This window comes from Schistocerca cancellata, chromosome 3 (assembly GCF_023864275.1).
Source record: "Schistocerca cancellata isolate TAMUIC-IGC-003103 chromosome 3, iqSchCanc2.1, whole genome shotgun sequence".
Classification (NCBI taxonomy): Eukaryota; Metazoa; Arthropoda; class Insecta; order Orthoptera; family Acrididae; genus Schistocerca; species Schistocerca cancellata.
This window is the reverse complement of record NC_064628.1, coordinates 796,378,052-796,390,704: the sequence shown is the minus strand read 5'-3', so window position 1 is coordinate 796,390,704 and position 12,653 is coordinate 796,378,052. Positions and strand designations below refer to the sequence as shown.

Here is a 12,653-nt window from a genome sequence, read left to right as displayed (position 1 = left end):
ACTCGAGCGAATGGCCACCCAGATTGCCCAACGTGAATCCATTCCTAAATTTGTGGTACATAATCGAGAGGTCAGTTCGTGCACAAAATTCTGCGCCAGCAACACTTCCACAATTGCGGGCAGCTATAGAGTCAGCACTATTCTGAAGGTGGCTTCTAACGACTTGCTGAGTCCCTGCCACGTGGAGCTGCTGCACTACGCTGGGCAGAAGGAGGACCTACGTGATATCTGCAGGTATTCCAAAGTCACCTCAGTGTATTACGCAAGTTCAAGACGAATGGAAGTCCTAATCACACCTTTGCATGTAACGAAGCTATATGAATGGCTCCTCTATTTCTTAAATTAAAATTAAGTTACCGTTGGCCGTAATATTGATGGTTCATTGACAGCAAAATCGGTTTTCAATCACATAGTGATCATCTTCACTGCTGTGGTGTACAAATTAAACTCATAGGCACTGCTATCAAGTTATTACCAGTACCAAAACTGAGAAACGATCACAATAACACTATTTCTTCCAATAATTCTCTGAACAGAATGAAATTTTGCGCTGCTTGTTGCTCATTTTGTTCTTATGTATTTATTTGGAATTCTTTTTTTGTTGTTGTTCTATTTACCTTTTTTTTCTCTCGGGGGTTGGCCACAGCAGCCAGACGGCGGGATGTCCTGGTCGCCTTCTCGTTCAGCGAGGGTGAAACACCCTATAATTACCGTTTATGACTCTCGTCAGTCCATCATGTGCAATCTCTCAATCTCTTCTCACACCTGGGGCACCCCAATGGTCTGGAGGGCGCGTAAACAACGACCCCAAGTAATTCGCAAAGAGCGTACCATACGACGCATTGCGCCGTAAAATCTCGTAGTTACTCGTTAAATAATGCCAGAAATCTAACAATCCTGCAACGCTCTCATTAAAAAAGTATGACAGTGCCATACCCTTAACTAACACCGTGGCGTTATGGCAAGTAGGAGGGAAGTAAGTGACGTCGGGATGGATCAGCTCGGTGGGCTCTACGGACTGAGGCGTCCGTCGCAGCAACAGTGCCAACATGCTCCGTGTGAGGAGCCAGCAGTCGGTGGCCCGTACCACAAGGAAACGATGCATGTCGGTGTCGACAGTGGCGCATCGGGGGCAGAGAGGGTCTTCGGCAAGATGTGTGTAAACGTTGTCGGGTGAGGAATTTTTCGGTCGTTATCACATACCACAGCACCCTGACCGTGGTGGGAAGAAAAGGGGAGTGTACGAGGGCAGTTCAATAAGTAATGCAACACATTTTTTTTTCTGAAACAGGGGTTGTTTTATTCAGCATTGTAATACACCAGGTTATTCCCCAATCTTTTAGCTACACAACACTATTTTTCAACGTAATCTCCATTCAATGCAACGGCCTTACGCCACCGGGAAATGAGGGCCTGTATGCCTGCACGGTACCATTCCACTGGTCGATGTCGGAGCCAACGTCGTACTGCATCAATAACTTCTTCATCATCCGCGTAGTGCCTCCCACGGATTGCGTCCTTCATTGGGCCAAACATATGGAAATCCGACGGTGCGAGATCGGGGCTGTAGGGTGCATGAGGAAGAACAGTCCACTGAAGTTTTGTGAGCTCCTCTCGGGTGCGAAGACTTGTGTGAGGTCTTGCGTTGTCATGAAGAAGGAGAAGTTCGTTCAGATTTTTGTGCCTACGAACACGCTGAAGTCGTTTCTTCAATTTCTGAAGAGTAGCCCAATACACTTCAGAGTTGATCGTTTGACCATGGGGAAGGACATCGAACAGAATAACCCCTTCAGCGTCCCAGAAGACTGTAACCATGACTTTACCGGCTGAAGGTATGGCTTTAAACTTTTTCTTGGTAGGGGAGTGGGTGTGGCGCCACTCCATTGATTGCCGTTTTGTTTCAGGTTCGAAGTGATGAACCCATGTTTCATCGCCTGTAACAATCTTTGACAAGAAATTGTCAGCCTCAGCCACATGACGAGCAAGCAATTCTGCACAGATGGTTCTCCTTTGCTCTTTATGGTGTTCGGTTAGACAACGAGGGACCCAGCGGGAACAAACCTTTGAATACCCCAACTGGTGAACAATTATGACAGCACTACCAACAGAGATGTCAAGTTGAGCACTGAGTTGTTTGATGGTGATCCGTCGATCATCTCGAACGAGTGTGTTCGCACGCTCCGCCATTGCAGGAGTCACAGCTGTGCACGGCCGGCCCGCACGCGGGAGATCAAACAGTCTTGCTTGACCTTGCGGCGATGATGACACACGCTTTGCCCAACGACTCACCGTGCTTTTGTCCACTGCCAGATCACCGTAGACATTCTGCAAGCGCCTATGAATATCTGAGATGCCCTGGTTTTCCGCCAAAAGAAACTCGATCACTGCCCATTGTTTGCAACGCACATCCGTTACAGACGCCATTTTAACAGCTCCGTACAGCGCTGCCACCTGTCGGAAGTCAATGAAACTATACGAGACGAAGCGGGAATGTTTGAAAATATTCCACAAGAAATTTCCGGTTTTTTCAACCAAAATTGGCCGAGAAAAAAAAATGTGTTGCATTACTTATTGAACTGCCCTCGTATGTTGCTCCACACCCGTCTCCAGCCAACCGCCGCATGTCGGCGGTCAACCGCATTAGCAGGCAGCGTTCGTTGAAAGTAGCGGTAGAAGTCCTTGGTGCTAAGATCCCGCGTGGTCGGCAAGACATCCAACAGATAACTCATGTCAACCAGATAGGTGCGAATGTGACACAGTGCTGGCGTGATATGTCCAACAGGAATCGGTGGACGGATGGACTGAGACACCACCTCCTGAATCAGTGTACCAGGGAAGGTAGCCTTGTATCAAGTACGTAGGCGATGCATCGTCCGCAGAAAGAGAGCGCGCGCCCTGTTGTGCACGTTTATCATTCCAGTGCTTCCTGCATGTGTGGGCAACGATGTATCTGAGCTACCTAAGCACGACTCACGACGCGACCTCACAGCATTAATTCCACCAGTAGCCGCGCGTGGTAGCTGCGCGGTCTCAGACGTCTTGTCACGGTGCAGTCCTCCCTCGGGCATGAGTGTGTGTGTTGTACCTAGCGTAAGTTAGATTAAGTAGTAAGCTTAACGACCGATGACCTCAGCAGTTTGATCCCATAAGATCTTACCACAAATTAACCAAATTTTTCCACCAGTACCTCGTCTCCTACCTTCACCATGAATATGGATGAATTAATGTTAACGAGTTACACCTAATTACTTCTGAGTTGCTAAACACTGCAGTTTTTAGCAGTCGCATAGTGATCGCGTCTGGCGGACGAAACCAGCTGCTGTAAATAAAATCTGGCTTGGCGTCTGGCCTTTTAATTTGACTGTCGCCATAATCTGAAATGTCCTTCTAGCACCAGTTGAAACATCTTGGCTGCTACAGGCGTTCGTACTGTCGCGGTACGAGGTGCCGCACATGAACACAAAGGACCGGAACATCTTGAGAATGGACGGGACCATGATCCGGCACCGCGCCTTCACCGTGCAGGAGGTGTTCAACGAGCGGGACGTGCACGACCTGAGCATCCGCCAGCGCCGCTGCCGCTTCCCGTACGAGAACGACCTCGCCGTCTACGACAAGTACTCCTACACCGGCTGCATCGTGCAGTGCCGCAAGGACGCCATGATGAAGTTCTGCAACTGCTCCACCCACCAGGTTCCCAAAGCCCGTAAGTGTCGCCATCTGCAGTCGCTTCGTACTCTAAAAGAACGTCCGTGACAGCCGGTGACTAAGTTGGCAATGTTACTATGCGACTGTTTGTTGTTACACCCTGTCTGTAGCCCCACTAGAATATCACTCCGAAAAGTGGAGCCGCTGCAATGCCTACCTCTGAAGAGTGAAAAAACGCTAACAAAATTCTATTCAGAGCTGCTGCTACTCGTTCGACGACTTTCGACAAAGGTATCAGAGACCTACCGATATACCGTTCTTCCTCAAAATGCCTTCCACATTCATGTGTGACTGGTTGACTCTTTAAGGGAGCGCCCTTGTCTACTTTTCTACGGCTTGACGAAGAGATCACGCTTTCACATACACTTGAAATCAACAGCACCACACTTTACGCCGCACCATTAACATGAACTGAATAAGTACACTATGTAATCTAAAGTATCCGGGCACCTGGCTGAAAATGACTTACATGTTCGTGGCGCCGTCCATCGGAAATGCTGGAATTCAATATGGTGTTGGCCCACCCTTAGCCGTGATGACAGCTTCCACTCTCGCAAGCATACGTTCAGTCAGGTGCTGGAAGGTTTCTTGGGGAATGGCAGCCCGTTCTTCAGGGAGTGCTACACTGAGGAGAGGTATCGATATCGGTCGGTGAGGCCTGGCACGAAGTCGGCGTTTCGAAACATCCCAAATATGTTCTGTAGTGTTGTGAATTGGCAGGAGCCAATTCACGGAGTTTGGAGGAAGCCGAAAGGCGCGCATTTAAGCTCACGCAAACTGGCGTGAGGTCTGCAACAGGACAATGTAATTAATATAGCCAATAAGGTACGTTGCTGCTGGAATACTTAACTTTAATCCATAATTGGTGTACATCGCTCTTGACGGTACATGTTTTACAATCTCAATATTAACTGGTAATGGCGCCTTGCTAGGTCGTAGTAAATGACGTAGCTGAAGGCTATGCTAACTATCGTCTCGGCAAATGAGAGCGTAGTTGTCAGTGTAGCATCGCTAGCAAAGTCGGCTGTCCAACTGGGGCGTGTGCTAGGACGTCTCTTTAGACCTGCCGTGTGGCGGCGCTCGGTCTGCAATCACTGACAGTGGCGACACGCGGGTCCGACGTATACTAGCGGACCGCGGCCGATTTAAAGGCTACCACCTTGCAAGTGTGGTGTCTGGCGGTGACACCACATGTAGCATTCAGGTCAGTGTGCAGGCCAGTCCATTACAGGGATGTTATTGTCGTGTAACCACTCCGCCACAGGCCGTGCATTGTGAATAGGTGCTCGATCGTGTTGAAAGATACAGTCGCCATCCCCGAATTGCTGTTCAACAGTTGGAAGCAAGAAGGTGCTTAGAACATCAATGTAGGCCTGTGCTGTGATAGTGCCACGCAAAACACAAGGGGTGCAAGCCCCATCCATGAAAAACACGACCACACCATAACACCACCACCTTAGAATTTTACTGTTGGCCAAAACCCGCTGGCAGATGACGTTCACCAGGTATTCGCCAAACCCACACCCTGTCAAGGTTCACCACATTGTGTACCGTGATTCGGCACTCCACACAACAAGCAAACTGCAGCCTGTCCAAGGTCACGTTTGAAAAATCTGCGTCCGGCGACTAGAGTCGCCGGCCGCTGGCACACAGCCAAACTCAATTCAAACTTCGCGCGCAGACCACACAAAACACACAAATTAGAACATAAGTATTCAAGAATCGGTTGTATGGGATGGGTCATTCATGCTGACCCAACAGGTCTCTTTATTTGCTGTCACGTGTATATTAAAATAAAAAAAAGAATTTTATATTAATAATAAAATAAATTTATTACATACTACACTCCTGGAAACTGAAATAAGAACACCGTGAATTCATTGTCCCAGGAAGGGGAAACTTTATTGACACATTCCTGGGGTCAGATACATCACATGATCACACTGACAGAACCACAGGCACATAGACACAGGCAACAGAGCATGCACAATGTCGGCACTAGTACAGTGTATATCCACCTTTCGCAGCAATGCAGGCTGCTATTCTCCCATGGAGACGATCGTAGAGATGCTGGATGTAGTCCTGTGGAACGGCTTGCCATGCCATTTCCACCTGGCGCCTCAGTTGGACCAGCGTTCGTGCTGGACGTGCAGACCGCGTGAGACGACGCTTCATCCAGTCCCAAACATGCTCAATGGGGGACAGATCCGGAGATCTTGCTGACCAGGGTAGTTGACTTACACCTTCTAGAGCACGTTGGGTGGCACGGGATACATGCGGACGTGCATTGTCCTGTTGGAACAGCAAGTTCCCTTGCCGGTCTAGGAATGGTAGAACGATGGGTTCGATGACGGTTTGGATGTACCGTGCACTATTCAGTGTCCCCTCGACGATCACCAGTGGTGTACGGCCAGTGTAGGAGATCGCTCCCCACACCATGATGCCGGGTGTTGGCCCTGTGTGCCTCGGTCGTATGCAGTCCTGATTGTGGCGCTCACCTGCACGGCGCCAAACACGCATACGACCATCATTGGCACCAAGGCAGAAGCGACTCTCATCGCTGAAGACGACACGTCTCCATTCGTCCCTCCATTCACGCCTGTCGCGACACCACTGGAGGCGGGCTGCACGATGTTGGGGCGTGAGCGGAAGACGGCCTAACGGTGTGCGGGACCGTAGCCCAGCTTCATGGAGACGGTTGCGAATGGTCCACGCCGATACCCCAGGAGCAACAGTGTCCCTAATTTGCTGGGAAGTGGCGGTGCGGTCCCCTACGGCACTGCGTAGGATCCTACGGTCTTGGCGTGCATCCGTGCGTCGCTGCGGTCCGGTCCCAGGTCGACGGGCACGTGCACCTTCCGCCGACCACTGACGACAACATCGATGTACTGTGGAGACCTCACGCCCCACGTGTTGAGCAATTCGGCGGTACGTCCACCCGGCCTCCCGCATGCCCACTATACGCCCTCGCTCAAAGTCCGTCAACTGCACATACGGTTCACGTCCACGCTGTCGCGGCATGCTACCAGTGTTAAAGACTGCGATGGAGCTCCGTATGCCACGGCAAACTGGCTGACACTGACGGCGGCGGTGCACAAATGCTGCGCAGCTAGCGCCATTCGACGGCCAACACCGCGGTTCCTGGTGTGTCCGCTGCGCCGTGCATGTGATCATTGCTTGTACAGCCCTCTCGCAGTGTCCGGAGCAAGTATGGTGGGTCTGACACACCGGTGTCAATGTGTTCTTTTTTCCATTTCCAGGAGTGTATTATACACAGTCATATCACCAACTATTTTACATTTCATATCAACACCTCTACCACGGACAAAAATACAAATATTATCATCATGCAATAGTTTACAAGACTTCCTTATCCTAACACACAATGGTCTATCAATAAAAAAATTTGTCGATGTTTCTCCAACACCACGAACGTGAGACATAGTGATCATGAACGTCCGGTAACCGAGAACATCATGAGGAGGTATCTGCTCCAAAGACGTGATAAATTTATTTTATTAATAATATAAAATTCTTTTTTTATTTTAATATACACGTGACAGCAAATAAAGAGACCTGTTGGGTCAGCATGAATGACCCATCCCATACAACCGATTCTTGAATACTTATGTTGTAATTCGTGTGTTTTGTGTGGGCTGCGCGCTGCGGCTATAAATAGCGTGTTTCCGGTAGCTGACGCATAGTCGGCATCATGCCTCATCGCAGTGTACATCGTGTCTTCCGATGGAGGCCTACTATTTATAAATCTATTTTGAATGTGGAGACTCAGTATTACATGAACGTCAGTTCGTCCGTTTTGATTGATGTATTGAAAGGACAGACTGTTTTTCGAGGAGGTCGTTTTGATTTTACTTTTTCAGTTCCAGTTGGACGATGTTGGATGACTGTTGCAATAATTCGTATTGATACTACTACTAAGTCTACAGCTCGTCCCATGTTTACGCTCCTTACACCAAGCGAGGCGTCGTTTGGCACTTACCGGCGTGATGCCTGGCTTGTGAGCAGCCTGTCACAGTACTTGCAGTGGATCCTGATGCTGTTTGTAATTCCTGGGTGAAGGTCTGGATAGATGTTTGCTTATTACACATTACGACCCTCTTCAACTGTCGCGTACAGACGCATGACACAAGTGACACCCAATCAGCTGACCACGTTCCAAGTCCGTGAGTTCCGCGGAGCGCCCCATTCTGCTCTCACACAATGTCCAATGACTACTGAGGTCGCTGATACGGAGTACGTGGTAGTAGGCGGCAGCACAATGCACCTAGTATAAAAAAACGTATATTTTTGGGGGTGTCCGGATACTTTTGATCACATAGTGTATCTCACGATCTACGGTAAACAATGAGCACACGACAGACGTTTTGCAGCCGCGAAGAATGTGAAACACCACGTGCGATCTTGAGTTATGAGAGTCGTAATGCGGCATAATAGCAACATTTACGTGTTCTGGAACTCACATCGGCACTAGACAGTCCTCTCCACACAATGGGCTCCACGTGCGTGAAATGTCAGGGACGTTCTTTCGGCGACTTGACTACAGGCTCTAGCCTGAAGGCCCGCACCACACCACAAACATTTAATTAATAACATTTCTTGCTTTAATACTGTGGTGCGGCCCTCTTGCACTATCCAGACACAGTAATTTTACCGATGGTCGAAAACCTGGACAACCACCTTCTCCAGTGCAGACTACTGTAAGACGAGCAGGAAAAGAGTCAGTGAGGTTTTGGAAGGTACCTACAGAGATGTGGAGCAATGCCGACTCCACTGTAGTAGGCAGCTGAGCTAGGTTTCTCGAGTGAGAATCCATGGCGTGAACAGCCATCGAGGTTGTTCCACAGATTCTCGGTTGGGTTTTAATCCGGGGACTTTGGTTGCCAGGGAAGTATGATAAACTCATCCTGGTGCTCTTCGAATGACACACGTACACTGCGAGCCCTTTTTATTGTTCATGAAAACCACACATTGCATGATGTACCATCATACAGCGAGACCTTCAGAGGTGGTGGTCCAGACTGCTGTACACACCGGTACCTCTAATACCCAGTAGAACGTCCTCTTCCAATGATGCATGCCTGTATTCGGCGTGGCATGTATCCACAAGTTCATCAAGGCACTGTTGGTCCAGAATGCCCCACTCCTCAACAGTGATTGAGAGCAAATCCCTCAGAGTGGTTGGTGCGTCACGTCGTCCATAAACAACCTTTTCGATCTGTTCGATAGGTTTCGTGTCTGGAGAACATGCTGGCCACTCTAGTCGAACGATGTCGTTATCCTGAAGGAAGTCATTCACAAGATGTGCACGATGGGGGCGCGAATTATCGTTCATGAAGACAAATGCCTCGCCAATATGATGCTGATTTCGTTGCACTATCGGTCGGACGATTGAATTCACGTATCGTGCAGCCGTTACGGCGCCTTCCATAACCACCAGCGGCGTACGTTGGCCGCACATAATGCCACCCCAAAACAGCAAGTAACCTCCACCTTGTTGCACTTGCTGGACAGTGTGGCCGGCCGCTGTGGCCGAACGGTTCTAGGCGCTTCAGATGGTCGCAGGTTCTAATCCTGCCTCGGGCATGGAAGTGCGCCATGTCCTTAGGATAGTTAGGTTTAAGTAGTTCTACTTCTAGGGGGCTCATGAACTCAAATGTTAAGTCCCATAAAGCTTGGAGCCATTTGAACCATTTTTGGATAGTGTGTCTAAATCCTTCAGCCTGACCGGATTGCCTCCAAACTCGTATCCGACAACTGTCTGGTTGAAAGCACATGCGACACTCATCGGTGAAGAGAACGTGATGCCAGTCGTGAGCGGTCCATTCGGAACGTTTTTGGGCCCATCTGTAACGCGCTGCATGGTGTCGCGGTTGCAATGATGGATCTCGCCATGGACGTCGGGAGTTAAGTTGGGCATCATGCAGCCTATTGCGCACGGTTTGAGTCGTAGCACGACGTCATGTGGTTACACGAAAACTATTGTTCAACATACTTATATGGATATGGTGCCTGTTCTTTCGTACATGTCCGAAAGAACAGACACCATATCCATATAAGTATATAGTTCTGGCAACAACGGCCACGACCTTCTTCTTCTGTGCGGATGCACACATATTCCCCGAACTCTTACCGGACTTGGTAAGAATATCTTCCAAGAGTAATGAGTGTGTTGGGGTGGGACACTACGAATGTAGTGTGTGGACATACAAGGTGAGAACGTGGGTCTCGCGGGAGGCGTGCGCGAGTTCACCTGTTCCCGATGACATATATATCAACGCCCGTTAGCAACTGAAGGTATTAATATGATTCTAATTTCATTATTCAAAGTGGTGTCGTTACTATCAGGTTTTCTCCGAGCCATAACCCGTAGGTAGCGGTCATCCACTGCAGTAGTAGCCTGAGCGAGGCATGTCATCGACAGTCCTTGTCTCTCTGTATCTCCTCCATGTCCGAACAACATCGCTTTTGTTCACTTCGAGACGCCGTGTTGAGAGCACTTGCCACAAAGTAACAATGCGGACGCGATCGAACCGCGGTATTGACCGTCTAGGCATGGTTGAACTGCAGACAACACAAGCCCTGTAGCACCTTCGTGGTGGAAGGACTGGAACTAATTGGTTTTTTTTTTCGTCTAATAGCCGCTGCTCATGCATGGTTGTTTATATCACTTCCACTTTTTCCCACAGATGGCTGGGAGTAGTGGCGTACTCCTGTAATCCAAGCGTCTGGGAGGCCGTTGTTGTGGAAGAGATCTGGGAACAACTACAGATTCGGCCGTTTCATCAGCTCAGGAACGACCGCGGTGCCCTAATCGAGTTCTGCAGATTGACCAGATAGCAGTGCGGAATTTTCGGCTAGTGGTGGCTCGGGGTTAAGAGAAGTCGAGAGCAGTGAGCAAAACTACATCGGGAAACCGAAACAGACGACTCTAAACGAAAAGATTGCGGAATGTACTGCAAAAAGCAAAACTTCGAGAATACGAACTCTGAAGCCGTCGGTGCCTTAACAATCATTCCGTGCAGCAACGATAATCTGGCGAGAGCGAGGCGTGGGTGTCGCTCGACCACACAACACAAAAAAAAAGTGGCACGTAAAGTGCCCTCCGCCACACACCGTTGGGTGGCTTGCGGAGTATAAATGTAGATGTAGATGTAGATGCTCACGACAGTAGCAGGTGAACATTCGACCAGCTTCGGTATATTCGATATACTCATTCACAGGCTTTGCTTAATAATAATCTGCCCTTTGTCAAAGTCACTTATCTCAGAGGATTTCCCCATTTGTAGCCCATATCTTCGCTAGCATGGTCCTCCGTCCGTGTCTGCTCCGCTTCCATACTTTTGCTACCGCATAACGGTCCGCAACGCCACGAGGCGGCATCCAACGTTGTGCTTGGCAGTGATCGTAATGTTTTGGCTTATCACTGTCTGAAAGTATCACTGATAAGAAATTCCAAATCCTTTGTGAACATCTGTATATCAAGACTGAAGTGTTTTATAATATGTGGGATGTTCAATTAAAACAGGCACTTAACTTCTAAAGACTTTATTTCAGAACTTTACAAACTCAAACTTTCGTTACCTGCAAAATACACTACTGGCTATTAAAATTGCTACACCACGAAGATGACGCACTACAGACGCGAAATTTAACCGCCAGGAAGCAGATGCTGTGATATGCAAATGATTAGCTTTTCAGAGCATTCACACAAGGTTGGCGCCGATGGCGACACCTGAAACGTGCTGACATGAGGAAAGATTCCAACCGATTTCTCATACACAAACAGCAGTTGACCGGAGCTGCATGGTGAAACGTTGTTGTGATGCCTCGTGTAAGGAGGAGAAATGGGTACCATCACGTTTCCGACTTTCATAAAGGTCGGATTGTAGCATATCGCGATTGCGGTTTGTCGTATCGCGACATTGTTGCTCGCGTTGGTCGAGATCCAATGACTGTTAGCCGAATATGGAATCGGTGGGTTCAGGATGGTAATACGGAACGCCGTGCAGGATCCCAACGGCCTCGTATCACTACCAGTCGAGATGACAGGCATCTTATCCGCATGGCTGTAACGGATCAGTGCAGCCACGTCTCGATCCCTGAGTCAACAGATGGGGACGTTTGCAACACAACAACCATCTGCACGAACAGCTCGACGACGTGTGCAGCAGCATGGACTATCAGCTCGGAGGCCATGGATGCGGTTACCCTTGACGCTCCATCACAGACAGGAGCAACTGCGATGGTGTACTCAACGACGAACCTGGGTGCACGAATGGCAAAACGTCATTTTTTCAGATGATTCCAGGTTCTTTTTACAACATCGTGATGGTCGCTTCCGTGTTTGGCGACATCGCGGTGAACGCACGTTGGAAGCCTTTATTCGTCATCGCCATACTGGCGTATCGCCCTGCGTGATGGTATGGGGTGCCAATGGTTACGCGTCTCGGTCACCTCTTGTTCTCATTGACGGCACTTTGAACAGTGGACGTTACATTTCAGATGCGTTAAGACCCGTGGCTCTACCCTTCATTCGATCCCTGCGAAACCCTACATTTCAGCAGGATAATGCACTACCGCATGTAGCAGGCCCTGTACGGGCCTTTCTGGATACAGAAAATGTTCGACTGCTGCCCTGGCCAGCACATTCTCAAGATTTCTCACCAACTGAAAACGTTTGGTCAATGGTGGCCGAGCAACTGGCTCGTCACAATACGCCAGTCACTACTCTTGATGAACTGTGGTATCGTGTTGAAGCTGCATGGGCAGCTGTAGCTGTACACGCCATCCAAGCTCTGTTTGACTCAATGCCCAGGCGTATCAATGCCATTATTATGGCCGGAGGTGGTTTTTCTGGGTACTGATTTCTCAGGATCTATGCACCCAAATTGCGTGAAAATGTAATCACATATCAGTTCTAGTAT

At 49.1% G+C, this 12,653-nt stretch overlaps 1 protein-coding gene across 1 annotated transcript in view; it reads left to right on the top strand.

The window, feature by feature from the left end:
* LOC126176578 (sodium channel protein Nach-like) overlaps positions 1–12,653 on the top strand; it is a 224,949-nt gene that overhangs the window by 137,519 nt on the left and 74,777 nt on the right. The window contains exon 6 of the mRNA XM_049923740.1: positions 3,421–3,706. Coding sequence (XP_049779697.1) covers positions 3,421–3,706 — 286 coding nt within the window. The remainder of the gene's footprint in view (positions 1–3,420; positions 3,707–12,653) is intronic.